Source organism: Bos indicus x Bos taurus, chromosome 3 (genome assembly GCF_003369695.1).
Source record: "Bos indicus x Bos taurus breed Angus x Brahman F1 hybrid chromosome 3, Bos_hybrid_MaternalHap_v2.0, whole genome shotgun sequence".
Lineage (NCBI taxonomy): Eukaryota > Metazoa > Chordata > Mammalia > Artiodactyla > Bovidae > Bos > Bos indicus x Bos taurus.
The window spans coordinates 87,393,561-87,412,514 of NC_040078.1; the positions used below are offsets into that span (position 1 = coordinate 87,393,561).

Here is an 18,954-nt window from a genome sequence, read left to right on the forward strand (position 1 = left end):
GCAGATGAATGGATAAGAAAGCTGTGGTACATATACACAATGGAATATTACTCAGCTATTAAAAAGAACACATTTGAATCAGTTCTAATGAGGTGGATGAAACTGCAGCCTATTATACAGAGTGAAGTAAGTCAGAAAGAAAAACACCAATACAGTATATTAATGCATATATATGGAATTTAGAAAGATGGTAATGACGCCCCTATACACAAGACAGCAAAAGAGACACAGATAAAAAGAACAGACTTTTAGACTCTGTGGAAGAAGGCAAGGGTGGGATGATTTGAGAGAATAGCATTGAAACATGTATATTACCTTATGTGAAACAGAAGATCAGTCCAAGTTCAATGCATGAAACAAGGCACTCAAAGCTGGTGCACTGGGACAACCCAGAGGGATGGGGTGGGGAGGGAGGTGGGAAGTGGGTTCAGGATGGGGAACACATGTACATCTGTGGCTGATTCATGTCAGTGTATGGCAAAAACCACAATATTGTAAAGTAATTAGTCTCCAATTAAAATAAATTAATTAAAAAAAAGTTTGTAGGTGTTCTGAGTGCTGAAAACACATCACAGTCAGGGGGATGGTGTGTACAACAGCGTGCTCATCCCAGCCACTTTTCTCTCTTCTCAGAATGGACTTGTCTACAGGATGCACACAGTCAATGTCCATTTAGAAAAGATCTGCAATGCAGGAGACCTGGTTTCGATCCCTGGTTTCGGAAGATTCCCTGGAGAAAGGAAAGGCTACCCAGTCCAGTATTCTGGCCTGGAGAATTCATGGACTGTATAGTCCATGGGGTTGCAAAAAGTCAGACACAACTGAGCCACTTTTAATTTCACCTTTGCTTTGCAACTTCCTGCCTTTGCCAGAGAGCAGTGGGTAAGTTTAATTAAGGGTGAAACATGAGGAAATCCATTACGTCTGCCATGCCCTCCAATCCAGCCCATATCAGCTATCAAGTGGACATTGCAATCCCCATTCATCTGATTCCTGTATCTAACTTTCAGCTGGTTCTGAACTTGGGAGAGAAAGAAAGAGGTGTGATTTATCACACTCCTGAACTTCTATAAAAAACATAGAGACTTATGAAAAAGCATAAGAGAGGGACCTAATTTAGATGGGCATGGGTGTTGGGGTATAGTATGAAAGAAAGCCTCTTTAAGTGTCATTTAAGCTAACCTCTAAAGAAATAGAAATTGACTCAGGAACAGGGAAGAGGTGGAGGGTGCATATAAAGGTTCTTAGACAAGAAACAGTCTGTCTTGTTTGAGGAACTGAAGAAGTCCAGTGTAGGAGTTATTAGGACTGAAACTTTTAGCTCACTGCCTTCCAGGCAAATAGGATTGCATTTCCTGGTCCGCTTGTGACTAGACTTGTTTTAGCCAATGAATTGTAAGAAGTGTCATGTGACATCCCCTGGAAAATGTACCTAACTGCCTGGCTAAAGCCCTTTAGGGAGCCTGATAGGCTACAGTCCAAGGGGTCACAAAGAGTCAGACATGACTGAGCGACTAACACACACAAAGTCCTTCAAAGCTCCCTTTCCCTCTATCTACCATGAGATCTATAATGTTCCTGAAAGTACCTCCTCCATCAGACTGGATCCCAGAGGAAGGCAAAATGATCAGAGTTCCTGACAACCCTTGACAGATGTGGAACAGAAAGAAGAAATATGACTTTTTTGTCACTAAGATCTGGAGTTGTTTTTTACTGGAGCATTACTAGGCTATCTTGACTGATACAATCATAGCCAGTGTAGCTGCAGAATAGTGAGGAGATAGGTACAAGTTATTTCAGGCTGGTGAGGTAGGACAGCTCAGATCATGTAGGATCTTATAGGCAAAGTAAAGAATCTGGATTTTATCCGAAGTCCAATAGCATGTGCTTAGGGAGGGTTCAGTGGGGGAATTTGACATGTTCCAAATTTTATGTATTAAAACAAGTTACTGTTGCTATTTGACTAGTAAAATACCCCCTTAATCCCAGTATGTGTGTATTAGTGTTAGCCACTCAGTCATGTCCAACTCTTTGCGACCCCATGGACTATAGCCTGCCAGGCTCCTCTGTCTATGGGATTCTCCGGGCAAGAATACTGGAGTGGGTTGCCATTCCCTTCTCCAGAGGATCTTCCCAACCCAGGGATCAAACCCGAGTCTTCTGCGTTGCAAGCAGAGTCTTTACTGACTAAGACACCAAATACCAGTATAGAAACGACTGTTTTTAAGAAAACCATCAATAAGCGTTTACTGAGCACCTTCTCTCCTTCCATGTGCCAGACCCTGCATTAAGCATTGGAAACACAAAAAAGTGAGTTAGACACAGTTCCTGTATTTGGAGTCAGGGTTGTAAGCAGAATACGTGAGGTACATTCGCAGCTTCAGGTGTGTACCGAGTGAGGCGAGCCAAAGAAGATAATAACTATTTGAGGGTGGAAGCAAGTTTCAGAGGGAGCAATTATTTAAGCAGGGTCTTGAAGGATGAGTAGGAGTTGGCCAGATAGCATTTTGATTAAGGATATTTTATAATAAATGAAATTTAATACATGGAAAAATAATAATAAATGGAATAAATATAATAAATGGAAAACCAGGAAAATGCTTAGGGTAGCTGAGACTATGGAATGGGAGGAATGTGTAGTGTAGGGTGTGGTAGACTGTATTACTATTTGCAAATACTTGCTGCCCCTCCCCACAGACAACAGGCTTGGCCACGTGAACTGCTTGCAGCAGAAGCTTTAAAGCACCATGTTCTTCTCTCTCTGCCGTGACAATCAGCAATGTTTCCGAAAAGGTCCCAGAGCAAAGATGATGTATGTGAAGCAGAGACATGGCCAGCCCATTATGGGCATGCAGCAGGAGTGAGGAATAATTCTGTGGTTGTCATTGGGTCAGATTTTTGCATCGCTACTATAGCATAGCCTGGCCTATACAAACGCGTGCATTTCCAGCTCTTAAATTCCAAGCACATAGTAGGATTGCACTTTCCCGAACCTTTTAAGTAAGACTAGGTCACATGACTAGTTTTTAACCAACACTATATGAACACAAGTAACATATGTCATTTCTTGGAGGCAACTTTTAAAGCCAATACAAATTCAACTTGCTTTCTTTCTCCTGTTAAGGTGACTGGGTGATTGTAGAAGCACACGTTTCAAGATGAAACCTTCAGACTCTCTTTGAGTGAGTATATTGAGAAAAGCCCCTCTGACCTTGAACAAGTAGTATGAGCAAGAAATAAAAGTGTTTTGTTAAGCCACTGAGATATTAGGGTTATTATGGTGGCAAATCTAGCCTATCCTGACAGACATAAAGACTGGCACCTAGACGTAGGGTAATGTAATAACAACAATAATTGAACTGTTTAGAGGGCAGTAATTAAGAACTCTGTTATCAGAAGGTAAAAGGATGGGGATCTATTTGGTGAACTGTGATAATCTAGAAGGCATATCATGAACCTAATGAACTAAAGGAAGAGGTTGTAAAACAAAATGTTAGTAGCATGTGTTGGTGGCTGTTGGATGCACTTAGAAACATTACAAAAACGAGGTGAGCGCAGAGAAGATTTGGCCAGTTTGTAGGCAGGAATGAGTGCAGGTAAACTATAAATTCAGAGATATGAAGGGTTAGAGGAAGGTATTGTTTCTCCATCTCAACTAGTAAAATATAAAATGAAGGAAGGTTTTCAGCAAGAAAAGGCCAATGAAAAACAGCCTCGAAGTATGGCTAAAGTTAAAGGTATGGCCTCAAACCTATTGTTAAAACTTCTGGATAAATTAAGATGTTACTCAGCATATCTTTCAATTAGAGAAAGGGGCTCTGGAAAAAGAAGAAAAAGTAAGACTCTCCCACCTAAGCCCAACAAGCCCAAAGCACTCAAAACCAAGTCAGCAGAGAGGGAGACAGAAAGACAGAGAAACAGAGAGAGAATATGAGAATGAGATGAATGAGATAGATATTAGCAGCCACAACAGCAAGAAAGCAAAGAAACATGGGAACCATGGATGCTTGTCTAGAAAAGAACTGGCTGCAGCTACTGGCACGTAGAAAGCCTGGAATCAAATAGATAAGAAATGTACATTATGGGGAGAGCTACACTGCCAGAAGAATATCAGCCTGGATTAAAGGAGATTGTATTCCCCCACGTCTATCCCTATTTTTAAAAGCTGATTTTAAAACCTATTCCCTATGCCTGCTTTATATGTAGAGAAGGAAGAGTCTCTTAGAGTACAAGGCCAGGGGTCACAGAAAGCAATGGCCAGGGCGGCTACACTTAGGGAGCAGAATCCAGGTCTGATCAGGGTGTTGGTTGAGGTGTGGGATGGGCAACATGTCTGCCCTGTGGATTAAAGTCCACAGTGGTGTCCCCTTCCTTCACTTTGGTTTATCCATTGCAGTTATCCTGTCTGTCCCACTGTTACACCCTGAGGGTGTGCTGGGCAGACATCTTGCCTTTGGATGAATAGGCACACCTGGAGCCAATATAGAGTCTACTACGTATCACCCACTACCTGGAAAGTGAGCTCGATATACTGTGACTAGATGGGTCTTCAGGGTCAACGCCCTTGAGAGTGTGAGGGAATTCTGCCTGAGGGAGGACAGTAAGCCAAACATTTGGTGAACAGAAAGGGAGACTGTTCAAATCATTAGTGTTGTTCCCCAAATATTCCTGGCTCTCTTCCTTCAAGACACTTGGCAGGATTACAGAGCTTTAAAGTCAGGCAAGGCCACGTGACTGGCTCTGGCCAAGGATGCGTGAGCAGGAGTGCAGTGTGTCATTTCCAGGTGGATGCTCTGAGAGCCAGTGAATGATCTGCTGCCTCCCCTCCACCCAGCCGAGACAGCAACAAGACGTATGCATCAAGATGAAGCCTTCTTCAGCCCAAGCCCATGGTGAATGAAACTCCCCTGCAGACTCACAACGGGGACATGGCATGAGAAGAAACAAACTTGCTGGGGTAAGCCACTGAGATGGTAGGGTTGTTTGTTGAGGCAACAGAGCCCAGGCTTTCCTGATCCTAGGAGTGAGGGATGGGGCTAGAGAGCAGGAGCCAGGCTGTGAAAGGTCCCCCTCCCACACAAAGGCATCTGAACCCTCTCCTGGTTGTGAGGGGAAGCCAGTGAAGGCTTCCAAGCAAGGGCGTTAACATGAAAAGATCTGTTATTTTTTGGATGAAATATGCTATTTCTCAACATAAGAAGAAAATCAGCCTACTAAACCACATAAGGCAGAGAGGAACACACAGAACCCTTAGGCAAAAGATATATATTTATATAATGTCCTAAGTTTTGAAATTTCTAAATACAGGAGCTCTGAAAGGAGGCTTTGAAAGGAGCTACAGAGAACTGGGCAAGACAGTTTCTTCCATCGCACTATCTAAACACCGTTTCCTCTGCAGACAATCAATACTTTACAAGAAAGTCTCCCATAGCAGAGAAGATATAAAAAGGGAATGTAACAAACATCTGAAGTCAATTTCCAGCTGCCTGTGTGACCTGAGCAGGATACTTCAAGTCTCTGGGCCTACTTCCTCATATATTAAATCTGGATAATAATATATGTAGCTCAAGATAGTTGTGGGGGAGAAACAGCATATATAAATTGCTCTGGTGAAGGCCTGGCTGATAGTAGGTGTTTATTATATGATATCCATTTTTATTACTGTTATCATTAAAATTATATATATATATAAAAAAAAAAAACAGCATCTCCCTGATTACAAAAGAAAATGATTCAGGGCAACAATATAGAGGAAAATGTTCCTTCCTGGAGAAAAGTAACTGCATCTTGTCATCACTGTATTCCCCACCCCCACCGCACTGCCTGGCTCACAGGAGCCACTGTTTTCCCTGCTGCATGAGGGAATGAGGGGCAAGTAAAGGAAGTAAAGGAAAGCTGTCAAGATGTCCCTAACACCAGCTGCTGCTGGGCTGCTGAATCTCAACTCTCAAAGCCACAAATACCTTAAAGCTCCCGGCTATGCAAGCTCAGAAGCTGAAAAGCCAGAATTAGGACCTAGGGACATAAACTGCTGCAGGTCCAACGTCAAACCACGGTCCTGGAGAAAACCCTGGAAGGAGCTGAGTTCTGACCCTTTCCTCCCTCACCCTCCTCACAGGTTAAATCCACCTGTTCCTGCCAAGTCACACATCCTGGCTTTCCATGGACGCTCCGGGAAGCTCCGACCAAGGGCAGGGAAGGGGGCTGTTGGTGACCACCTCCTAGCCCTGGAGGCGATGACTCTACACTAACCCAGGCCTATGAGGTGGGTCTCACCAGCCCCACTTGCAGATGAAGAAACTCAGGGAAGTTCTCTGATTCGCTCCCTTCACACCGCGGCAGTGTTGGCCAGGAGAGAACCCACGATCCCAGACTTCGGTATTCTTTCCACCGTACACTTTCGTCCCTAAGGGGCGCGGGGTTGGGGGAGGAGAAAATAACAACCACTAAAAAGGAACCACTTACATGGGTCTAGCGCTTCCTAGAGGCTACGCAGGATATGGGCCCACCACCCGGCCGGGAGCGGAGAAATTTTAAATCTTTATTCTACTCACTCGCTGCGTGACTTTTGGCAAGTGTCTGCTGCTCTCGGACTTGTTTTCCCGGAAGCAAATCGGGGCGGGAGGAGTGGCGTGTGTGTGTGTGTGTTTGTGTGTACATGTGATGTGCGGTGTGTCTATGCATGTTGTGCGGGGGCGGGGAGTAGACTATCACCAGGGTTCCCCGAGTTTCGGATTCCCTAAACGCTCGTTCACAACTAGACGCGAGTTGCCCCCTAAATCCACCTCCTGTAAGAAACCTTTCCGAGGCAAAGATGCGAACGCCCGCACCCTTTCTCCCACGGTCGGGAGGGTGAGGTGGGGGTGCCGAGGGGACTTAGCCGAACACCCAGTTTCAAGCAATGCAAATCACTGGGCTTCCAGACATAGCCAGACAGTCGCTATTGAACTTGACCAGGAGACAAACTTCAGGGCATTCTCAACGTGGGGGGCCGACTCGCACGAACTGCCCCCAAAACCACTTTCACTCGCCCCCACAGGGGACTTAACAGAGCCACCTTAAGGGCGGTGCTCCCGCCCCCCGGAAGTGCGGGGGGGGGGCCAGGGGCCCGGGCGTTCAACCGGCCCGGCCCGCCCCGCGCGGCAGCCAAGTGCCCGCGGGTGACATGGAGCCCCCAAGTGGGGAAATACCACCCGCCCCGCGCCCTCAGCCCCAGACACCTGGCTCGGTTCCCCCGGCCCCCTGGGTCCTAGCATCCCTGGCATTCCGGTCCGAGCCCTAAACTTCAGCCCACTTCCCTCAGAGGCTGGGAGCGCCCGAGTCCGCCCGGCTCGCGGCAGCCACCGTCACTAGACAGTCAAACCCCAAGACGTCAGCCCACAATGCACCGGGCGGGCCGGGAAAGACGCGCCGGGGAGGGAGGGGGAAGAGAGGGGCGCGAGTCGCGCGGAGGGGGGTCGGGGGGGGGAAGGAGGAGAAAGAAGGGCCCAACTGTAGGAGGGCAGCGGAGCATTACCTCATCCCGTGAGCCTCCGCGGGCCCAGAGAAGAATCTTCTAGGGTGGGGTATCCATGGCGACGGGTGGGCCCGCCCCCCTGAGAGCTACGCGAGCCAATGGGAAGGCCTTGGGGTGACATCATGGGCTATTTTTAGGGGTTGACTGGTAGCAGATAAGTGTTGCGCTCCGGCTGGATAAGGGTTCAGAGTTGCACAGAGTGTGGCTGAAGCTACGAGGCGGGAGTGGAGGTGCGCGGACGCAGGCAGGCAGACAGGCACAGTCAGTCGGGAAGGACTGCAAATCCTATTCTCCAATTTATCTCCAACTGCCCGGAGCTAGCGTTTGTGGCTCCCGGCCTGGTGTTTTGGGGAGCGCCGGGAGAGCCCCTTCTCCAGCCGCCCCCAGGCGGAGAGCCCCGCTGCGCGGGCGCTGCTGACAGCGCGGAGAGCGGCTACTGTCCGCCCGGGGAAGTCCGGAGAGCGGCTGCAGCGGCAAGAACTTTTCCCGGCCAGGAAGACAGGAGACAAGTGGCCGCCGGGTCCCGGAACGAACTTTTGCAAACCTTGCCTCCGCCCGAAGCTGCCGCGGCGGCGGCGAAGAAAAAGAGGCGGCGGAGAGAGGAGGACGTGCGCTCCGCTTCGCTGGCACCGGTTGCTGAACTTGGGCGAGCGCGAGCCGCGACTGCCGGGCGCCCCCTCCCCCTCGCAGCGGAGGAGGGGACAGTCTTCCGAGTCGGGGCGGCGGACACCCGCCTCCGGCCGGCCACCGCGAAGTCCGCTCTCCCTCCTATCACCGGGAAGCGAGTTCGTCTGCGGGCTCTGAGGAACCGCTGCGCTCGAGAGAGCTCCGTGAGTGACCGCGACTTTTCAAAGCCGGGCGGCGCGCGCGAGCGGACAAGTAAGAGCGCGGGCGGCGCCTTAACCCTGCGATCCCCTGGACTGAGCTGGTGAGGAGGACGCCGGGGGCAGGGGCTGCCAGCCGGCGGGGGCGCGCGCTCTTCCAGAAACTTTCCTTGCTTACCGCCCGGGGAGGCGCGGGTGTCCCCCGCTTGCCAGCGCGCTGTTGCGGCCCCGAAACTTCTGCGCGCAGCTTAAACTAAGCCCACGCGAAGTGACGGACTGTTCTATGACTGCAAAGATGGAAACGACCTTCTACGACGATGCCCTCAACGCCTCGTTCCTCCAGTCTGAGAGCGGCGCCTACGGCTACAGTAACCCCAAGATTCTGAAGCAGAGCATGACCCTGAATCTGGCCGACCCGGTGGGCAGCCTGAAGCCGCACCTCCGGGCCAAGAACTCCGACCTCCTCACCTCTCCCGACGTGGGGCTGCTCAAGCTGGCGTCGCCCGAGCTGGAGCGCCTAATCATACAGTCCAGCAACGGGCATATCACCACCACGCCGACCCCTACCCAGTTCCTGTGCCCCAAGAACGTGACGGACGAGCAGGAGGGATTCGCCGAGGGCTTCGTGCGCGCCCTGGCCGAACTGCACAGCCAGAACACGCTGCCCAGCGTCACGTCGGCGGCGCAGCCGGTCAGCGGGGCGGGCCTGGTGGCCCCGGCGGTGGCCTCGGTGGCGGGCGGCAGCGGCAGCGGTGGCTTCAGCGCCAGCCTGCACAGCGAGCCGCCGGTCTACGCCAACCTCAGCAACTTCAACCCCGGCTCGCTGAGCAGCGGCGGCGGGGCGCCCTCCTACGGCGCGGCTGGCCTGGCCTTTCCCGCGCAGCCCCAGCAGCAGCAGCAGCAACCGCCGCAGCCGCCGCACCACCTGCCCCAGCAGATCCCCGTGCAGCACCCGCGGCTGCAGGCCCTGAAGGAGGAGCCGCAGACGGTGCCCGAGATGCCCGGGGAAACGCCGCCCCTGTCCCCCATCGACATGGAGTCCCAGGAGCGGATCAAGGCGGAGAGGAAGCGCATGAGGAACCGCATCGCTGCCTCCAAGTGCCGGAAAAGGAAGCTGGAGAGGATCGCGCGGCTGGAGGAAAAAGTGAAAACCTTGAAAGCGCAGAACTCGGAGCTGGCGTCCACGGCCAATATGCTCAGGGAACAGGTGGCCCAGCTTAAACAGAAAGTCATGAACCACGTTAACAGCGGGTGCCAACTCATGCTAACGCAGCAGTTGCAAACGTTTTGAGGCGAGACTGTCGGGGGCTGAGGGGCAACGGAGAAAAAATATAAATAACACAGACAGATTTGAGAACTTGACAAGTTGCGAGAGGGAAACAGAGAAAAAAAAAAAAAGTGTCCGAGGACTAAAGCCCAGGGTATCCAAGTTGGACTGGGTTGCGTCCTGACGGCGCCCCCAGTGTGCACGAGTAGGAAGGACTTGGCGCGCCCTCCCTTGGCGAGGAGCCAGGGAACGGCCGCTCGCGGGCTGCCCCGCTTTGCGGACGGGCTGTCCCCGCGCAAACAGAACGTTAGACTTTTCTTTAACATTGACCAAGAACTGCATGGACCTAACATTCGATCTCATTCAGTATTAAAGGGGTGGGGTGGGGGAGGGGGTTGCAAACTGCAATAGAGACTGTAGATCGCTTCAGTAGTACTCCTTAAGAACACAAAGGGGGTGGGGGAGGGGAAGCGGGAGGGAGGTTTGTGAGAGCGAGGCCCAGCCTGCAGATGAGCTCTTTCTGGCCTGCCTTCCATAACTGTGTATGTACATATATATATTTTTTAATTTGATGAAAGCTGATTACTGTCAATAAACAGCTTCATGCCTTTGTAAGTTATTTCATGTTTGTTTGTTTGGGTGTCCTGCCCAGCCTTGTTTGTAAATAAGAGATTTGGAGCACTCTGAGTTTACCATTTGTAATAAAGTATATAATTTTTTTATGTTTTGTTTCTGAAAATTCCAGAAAGGATATTTAAGAAAATACAATAAAATATTGAAAAAGTTACCCCTCCCCCAACCTCTTTTCTGCATTATCTATAGATTACTTGTGTAGGTGGAGTTGAAAGAGTTGAGTGTCAATTAAAATAACTGTGGGTGCTAGCAGGCCCTGAAAACTGTTGTCTGCTGGACAACAGTTCTTGAGAAAGAACTGCAGCTGATGCTGTCATCAAGTTATACTTTTCCCTCCCCAACAATCTACATAGAGTTGCTTACAAAGGATAGTGTAGCATTTCAGGAAGATGAGAGAAGGGAGGTTGTGGTGGAGAGGGACAGCCCACTGGGAAATCTAACATTTTAGTTTGGATTATATCAAGTGGCATGTGCTGTGACCATTTATAATGTTAGTAGAAATTTAAACAATAGATGCTTATTCTCAAAGCAGGAACGGTGGCAGATTTTTTACAAAAGCTGTATCCTTCCAATTTGGAATCTTTAACAATTCCTAGATAAAAGAGATGGTCTTTGCTTATGAATATTTATAACAGCATTCTTGTCACAATAAACGTATTCAAATACCAATAACAGATCTTGATTTCCTTTCCCTTTTCTACTTTTTTTCTTCCCAAGCTCTCTTCTGAAGCTTTTCTTTTCAGTTGCTGGGGTTAACATTACTGCCATCTGAAGTTATTTGGTAATTAAGAAGCAAAGAATTTAGGAAAAGTCAACACAGAAGTTGCAGTCTGGATGAAATGTTCTCCCTGCTTCATTCATTCTCTTTCTCTCTCTCTCCCCGCTCTACTTCTCTTTTCACTCACCCCTCCCTGAAATAAACACCTGTGCCTAGACAAATTACCAGTATAGCAGTTTACTGTTTCAAATTCTTCTATAGTCTCTTCATTCCTCTCTAAAATAACCTTGCTTAAATTATTATAGACTCTCAAAAGATGGTAATCTAGATACTATAAAAAGATCCACAAGAGAAAAAACATGAACATAAATGCAGCGATTGCTTATGTATTAATAAACCTTCACTCTGGGGAAATGGCAAACTTAAATTCTGTCTGCAGATAAAACTTAGGAGATCAATAAGGCAGAACTCAACAAGGGAACAATTTTTGCTTGGTTGCTTTTAATCCCAAGAGCCAGTGTGATTATCAAGCAGCACAAGCAATTTGATATCCAGGAATATTTCACAAACCACTAATTGAGGCAGGCCGTTTGCTCATTAGCAGTGCTCTAGTACCCAACAGGTCTGAGAATGCTAATATCCTGCCTGTGGCTGTAAATCCAAAGACACAAAGAGTTTTTCTTGGGAGGTTATCTAGGAGTGGAAGGGATTGGACTGAGTTGTTACCTATCAGATACTCCATTGTAATAATACTTCTTTAACAAAGGATTACTGGGAGCAGAGACGAGTTTGCCAAACAGTGAATTTGCCGATGTCAGCAACCCGGAAGGTGAGTTTATTTTGACCATATGTAGGAATAGTGAGCAGAGGGACAATAAAGCTCTCTGGGGTGGGGCTCTGTGGAAGCTAAACAAGAGCCAACTAGAAAAAATAAGCAGGCTGGGGAATTAATTACCTGCAAAGGTAGACTAAGCCCAGACAACAGAGCAGCACAGAAGAGCCACACCACTCCCCAGTTTGCTTTAGACTCTGATGTTTAAAAGAAAAAAAAAAGCCTGAAACTCATACCTATCACTCCCTTTGTTTCAATTATGGCTTTGAATGTATATCCCTGAAACTCTAACAAAAGAGACAGAAAAAAATAATTGTGGTAGAGGAAATTCACCAGTGATCTCCTATAAACTTTGGAGACAGAAAATCAGATATTTGCAGACACTCAAAAGTCAATGTTAAAAAAAGTCAATGTTATTTTGACACTCAGTGAGTTATTGTTTGGGTAACACTAACAGTTGGAGAAGATGAAACCAGTGGTACATGAAACCATGAATCCTCTTTTACTTTGTTTTACATATGTATATTTCAGAAATTCTTAACTCTTTGTGTCCACTGGGGCAGAGGGCTCGTGAACTCAGTGAAAATGCCTACAAAATTGTGTTTGCATATGGGTGTGTACGTGTGTGCACACACACACATACTCCCCTAGGGAGAGAGATCATTAGCTCTGTTTAGTTCTCAAAAAGTTCCATGACTCAAAAAAGGTTAATTTCTAAGCTGAATGTTTATACATTCACTATGAAAAACATATCTGTGTGTGAATTTGAATTTCATGCATTTTCACCTCTTCATGCTTCTTGTACACATTTCTCTGCCTGGAATACTTTTCCTTCTGGCTCAACTGCTGAATCCTACCCATTTGTCAAGGCTTAGCAAAAGTGGCACCTTCTCTGTGATGCCTTTCGTGCTAACTCCCTCTTCAGGTGGAATGAATATTCTCCATTGAGCATCCCTAACATTTTATCAAAACTTCTGACATGCTAATGTATCTAATCCCCATGTAATTTTATTATTAGAGAAGATGCACATCGATTGAACCAAGGAAAAAAATGTCTTTCAGTCTTGCTCACCCCTTGCTCCCACCACCTACTTCTGTATGTATCAAGTAGAATATTATAGAAGAAGGGAAGAGGGCTAGAAGCTGGGATAGCCACAGAAGATGAAACAATCCCTTCCTAACTCTGGAATTTGGCTCTAGTTTTTTGGTTTTGGACTTTTGACATCACAAAAAGGGCATTGCCCTTGGCCTACAACACAAACCCTGTTCTCTAGGAACTCCCAGTCTGGTGGGGAGGAGTACAGAGATGAAGCGGAAAGAGGTGCCAAATGCAGGAGGAGGTGTCTTTATCAGGAAAGACTTCACATGTGAAGTTACATCTTGGTGGAACTCAGCAGGCAGAAAACGATGGATGAGGAACCTGTATGCAAAGGCACAAGGCATCAGAAAACATGTGACAGGGGACTTGTAAGCTGCTTAGAGAGGCTGGAAATAAAGATGTGAAAAGAAAAATGAAGGAGAAGCAGAGAAGTTTAAGGTTTCATTTGTCAAGTACTATCTGTTCCATGCCAAGGTTTGGTTGTTATCCTAGTCTTTATGGAAAAATACTCGAATTGAGACTGATTAAAGAAAGCTGAGCGCCAAAGGATTGATACTTTTGAAATGGGGTTAGAGAAGACTCTTGAGAGTCCCTTGGACCACAAGGAGATCCAACCAGTCCATCCTAAAGGAAATCAGTCCTGAATATTCATTGGAAGGACGGATGTTGAAGCTGAAATTCCAATACTTTGGCCACCTGATGCGAAGAACTGACTCATTTGAAAAGACCCTGATGCTGGGAAAGATTGAAGGCAGGAGGAGAAGGGGATGACAGAGGATGAGATGGTTGGATGGCATCACCGACTCAATGGACATGAGTTTGGGTAAACTCTGAGAGTTGGTGATGGACAGGGAGGCCGGCGTGCTGCAGTCCATGGGGTCGCAGAAAGTCAGACGTGACTGGGCAACTGAACTGAACCGAGATGATTTAAGAGTTCAACATGTCAAGAGTAGAAAAGAGAGGGTAAGGAATTCGAGAGGAAGGGTCAGCATGAGGGGAAGCCTGGGGAAAACTCTAGGGTGCCCCAAGCGTGACGGGAAGGCCTATCTCCTTGGATTCGGGTGAGCAGAGGAGAGGAGTGAGCACTGAGATTGGTGCTGACCAGTTTATACTTTTGTCCTCTCCAATGCGCTTTCTCCCCTTCAGTTTCACTTTATTTTCACCACTACCCTGCATGCATCATTGTTAGTAACTGTGTTTCACAGGAACAGAAGCTGAGGCTCCCAGTGAGTTTTAAGAGTTTCTGATGAGGCTCCTCATCCAGTGACTGACAGGGCCATGATTAGGTCCTCAGCCATCAAGAACCATATCGTTCTCCTCTGTTGTTCCACAAACCAGATGGCCTGGTGATCCCGGGACACCTTGATTCTACAGTAAGGACCCTCAGGAACTGAATTAGTCATCAGAAGGTTCTTTGATGTGCACAGCATCTGAGCAAAGGTAATCAGATAGTCTCCTGGGATATTTCATCCATGCTAGTAACGCCTAATGAACTCTCCTCACCCTGATGCAAACCCATCCACTCTGGAGGGACCAGAACCCTGACAATTTCTTGCTATACAAACTTCCTTCATGTACATCCACTAAAAGACATTGCCTGATGGTTGCTTCATCATTCCTTCAAAAAACTGGGTTACCAGATCACTGAGTTACTGCCTTCTTGGGCTATAAATATTCACTAGCTACTTGGACAGAACCTGGGTGTTTCCCAGGCCTCCTTGGGACTTTCTGTACATTAGCTTCTGCTAATAGCAGATCTCTTCCAGGGTGTATTTGATTCATCCTGTATTCATGCTTGTAGGAAGGAATATCCTGACCTTATGGCAAATCTTGAAAAAAGATAAGCAGGCACCTGGACCATTATATAATCAATCACGCTACCAGTTAGGATGCTTACACAGGCCAGTAACAGAAGGCACAATTTAAACAAGGTCCCAGGCGAATATAGCAGCTCAGCAACATCATCATGGGCTTTCATCTTTTCCTTTCACCATCCTCAGGGTGTGAGAGATGCTCCTTGTGTGGACTCAAGACAGCACCAACAGGGACTTCCCAGGTAGTCCAGTGATTAAGAATCTGCCTTCTAGTGCAAGGGATGGGGGCTTGATCCCTGGTTGGGAACTAAGCTCCCACATGCCTTGGGACAAGCTCCATGTACTACAGCTACTAAGCCTACATTCCACAAGGAAAGATCCTGTGTGCTGAAGCTAAGACCTGATGCAGCCAGATAAATAATGATTTTTTACCAAATAAGTAAAAATCAAGGCTCTGATAGTAAGAAATAACTGAGTTGGAGGATGGCTTTTGGACTGGTAGATAGTCATTATTGCTCTCCACCAGGTATTTCCAGTTTTCCTCTTGGGTACAAGGTAGGGTAGTACTTCCCTATCTTCTACCTTTTGGATGTTGAGTAAGAGGCCTTGTGACTTTGTCAGCCAATGAAATACCAGCAGTGGTGACATCCTTGACTTCTTTAAGAGGAAGTGTGAGGTTTGCCACATTTCCTTTTCCCAGCCTTGGCAACTGTGGAAGCACAGAGATGGAACATCTATTAACCTGGTCCTTAAATGACGTTGATGCAGATTAGAGTCCCTCCCCACGCCCAGCATCTACAGTAGACATTTAACAGGCGCAAGGATTAAACCTTTGTTGTATTAAGACACAGAGATTTAAGGACATCTTGTTATTGTAGCATTACCTAGACTTTCCTAACCGCTCCAGTAGGAAACAACAGTGTCTGCCACACGTATAGTTAAATCAAAAAACCTGTAAAATATTCAATATACATAACAGTAAATTTCTACTATGTAGCAGACACTGTACAAGGACTTACAAGGTACATGTTAGGGTTTTATTGTAATACATGAGAAAATGGAGGTTTCTATCTTATTCAGGTTCAAAAAATAAGTAACTTGGGGAAGCTCGAAGTGAATCCAGGTTCTTCTTAATTCCAGAGAGCTTGCTTTGCTCACCTATGACCTCGCCCTTGAGTAGTACTGCCACATGAATTTCTATCTCAGTGGAACCTCACAGCCTCCCTGCCATAGGCATTGCTATCACTGCATACTGCGAATGAGGAAACTGAGATTCAGAGAAGAAAACTAACTTGCAAGACGACAAAACTGGGAACACACCAGAGACTCTGCCCTTTCCATAGTTCCTTGCTACCCTTCTGACCACATGAAGAGTCGAGACATTACAAGCTAGAAGAGCGGAGTGGAGCTTTAGGACTTAGTGGCGACACAGGGATTTTGGAGTCAGGTACCCAGGGGTTCAGCCTGGAAGCTCAAAGCTGAGAGGTGCAGATCAATTTCTTTAATGTTGCTAAGTCCTTCTTTTGTAAAAATGAGGCCAGCCATGGCTACCTCAGAAGGTTGCTGAAAAGGTTCAGATATATGCTGGAAGGTTCAGATGCCCCATATAGAACAGGCAAGTAATTGTTAGTCATTTTTCCACTGTAGATTTGTTAACTTAAGAAGAAATGATCAGGAATCCCACCTCCCTGCCCAAACCAGTGCCGATGCATACACACACACACACACACACACATATATACACCCCACACCACCATGACTGAAATGAAAACATTTTCCATTAAGATTCAACGAGGTCTCCTAGGACCTGCTTCTTGGTCATATAAGGGCTGGCAGGTCCTCTCTGCGGGCTGGAGAAAAGTTTTGTTTCCCCAGCTGCACTCACAGGGGAATACTCTGCAGGCACGGCGTTGGGAACCTGTTTGGCTTGGCTCAGAGGCCTGTCAGCACATTCAGGAAGTGAAGTCAGAAGAGGCAGGATTTCAAACAGCCAGCTGCACATGAATGCCCGAGCGGTGAAATGCCTTATCCAAGCAGGGTGCCTCTCAGCCTGGGTTGCCCTGAGAGCTGTCAAATGAGCCTCTGAGGATGGCTCTGGACCAGGAAAGGAAGAAGCGATTGGTGGCACGCAGAGAAGGGCCATGACTTCACAGCAAAGCAGCCAGAAGGGCTGTGTGGCATCATCTCAGCCATCTCTTCTCTCTCAGGTTGCTGAGAGAAGAGTTAGCTTCATCCCCAGTCTCCACGTGATAGTGCCCAGCTGCTCCCACTCTCTGCCCATAGGAATAAGTGAGATGGAGGTAGCAGTTCCTCATGTGCTCCCAGGATGGTGTTTCATTGATCTGACTGGGCCTCATATCCATCCCTGGACCAATCAGATACAGGACATACTGTTATAGTACTAGGTTGGCTGAGATATGTAGGTCAATTGCCCACCTCTAAAACCTAAGTATTGATGGGAGTTCCATTAAACCACATGGCCAGAGAAGAGAATAAGGGAGAAGATCTTCAAAGGACAATCAGAACCTACAAAAAAGTAGGTTCTGGAGGTCAAACAGATTATTATTATCTGTTGTTATTATTATCAAACCCATACCAGGATGAAGGGGCATCTACTTCACTTCCAAAATCAGGTTGGCACTCACGATCCACAGTTTTACCTCTTTTAATGAATTGATGAGTCCAGATATAAATCAAGAACATGCTTCCTTGGATGGAAAATGCTCAGGAGGGATGTATTCAATGATATAAACACATAAAAATATTCTGTGAAAAAATTATTAATCTTAGTTGCGGTTATGATATTCACTGTAAAAACTTGACATAAGCCAATTAAAAGAGAGAATTGAATATCCTCCAAGCAAGATTTTGAAACATCAAGAAGCCCTCCAGGTATATCTCTGGTCTGTGTTTTTCTCTACTTACCCTACCCACTGAACTGTATCAGTATCAGTTTCTACACCAGGATTTGCACAATTCAATCATTAAGGTAGTAGAAGTAGAAAAAAGTCTGAGATCAATTATCATCATGACCGAACCCTGAAAAAGGAGAATCCAATATAAAATGAAATATACTTTTTCCTCCCTACAACAAATCAAAGATCTTTACTCCCAAGAACCAGAATGTGAGAAGGATCTTTGAAAATCCTTAGAACTGACTATAAACATAAGTGAATGATAAATCCAGTGTTGCAAGTAGGAAATGCCAAGAAAGGTTGATGAGTATCTACTGTGTGGCTTAAAACGTTGCTGGGCGGTAATATAGTAACCAGTTCTTGACATAAATAGTCTTAAAATCTTTCCAGCTGAGGATAGCATTATGAGACTTAATGATTGTCACTCTCTCAGAAGGTCACGTGCTCTATTCATTCACCCCGTGCTTATTGAATTCATTCATCTCCTCTGTCCAGGTACCTGCTAAGCACTGCAGGTGAGAATTTATGTAAAACCTGGATCCTGCTATCAAAGTCAGGTGGCTTCAATACATAATTGTCACGACAGAGACAAATACAGGGTACTTCAGGAATAAGAACCCAACCTAAGGGAATTCAGCAATGGCTTCACTGAGGAGCCTATTTAGAATTGTATCTTAAAAGAGATGAGTAGGCGTTTGATAGGAAAATGGGGAGATAGTGCCCCAGGGAGATGGGACATTGGGGACTAAGGTAAGTGTCAACTATTCACAGACAAAATGGAGGGAGTTCCTACCCACATATTGTCAGGTAAGAAAAAGAGAGAGACCAAATAAATTATTAAAGATATTATCACAATTACTTTATCCAGCCCAGACCTTTACAGAGTGCTGCAGAAAATGTGTACAGCAGTGCCTGCAGAGACTGGGAAGCCACAACCCAAGCCTTCACTGAGGGATGAGGAGGGGCTGGCCTCAGTCCAGGAAATTAGGGAGGCCTCCTGGAGGAAGCCTGAAGGAATTAGTTAGGCACATGGGGTGAGTGGGGACAGCACTGCTGTCTTAGGCTAGAGCATATGTTAGAAGTAACAAGAAGGGGCTCCCCTGGAAGCTCAGTGGTAAAGAATCCACCTGCCAATACAGGAGACACAGGTTTGATCCCTGATCTGGGAAGATTCCACATGCCTTGGAGCAACTAAGCCTGTGAGCCACAACTACTGAGCCTGGGCTCTGGAGCCTGGGCATCGTGACTACTGAAGCCCATGTGCCCTAGAGCCCGTGCTCAGCAACAGAGAAGCCACCACAAGAAGAAGCCTGCGCGCTGCAACTAGAGCAAAACC

The 18,954-nt window shown here is 46.9% G+C and overlaps 1 protein-coding gene and 1 long non-coding RNA gene across 2 annotated transcripts in view; one reads left to right on the forward strand and one right to left on the reverse strand.

Annotated features, from left to right (window-relative positions):
- The window catches only part of LOC113889814, a 38,545-nt gene extending 31,141 nt beyond the window's left edge, over positions 1-7,404 (reverse strand). The window contains exon 1 of the long non-coding RNA XR_003510355.1: positions 6,555-7,404. This is a non-coding gene — a long non-coding RNA (uncharacterized LOC113889814). The remainder of the gene's footprint in view (positions 1-6,554) is intronic.
- A 204-nt stretch (positions 7,405-7,608) lies between these two features.
- JUN (Jun proto-oncogene, AP-1 transcription factor subunit) lies at positions 7,609-10,329 on the forward strand. The gene has a single exon (XM_027537105.1). The coding sequence runs from the start codon at positions 8,624-8,626 to the stop codon at positions 9,629-9,631; it is 1,008 nt and encodes a 335-aa protein (XP_027392906.1). The 5' UTR covers positions 7,609-8,623; the 3' UTR covers positions 9,632-10,329.
- The last annotated feature ends 8,625 nt before the right edge of the window (positions 10,330-18,954 follow it).

Coding starts and splice junctions, on each gene's coding strand:
- JUN (XM_027537105.1), top strand. CDS start 8,624: ATGACTGCAAAGATGGAAACGACCTTCTACGACGATGCCCTCAACGCC.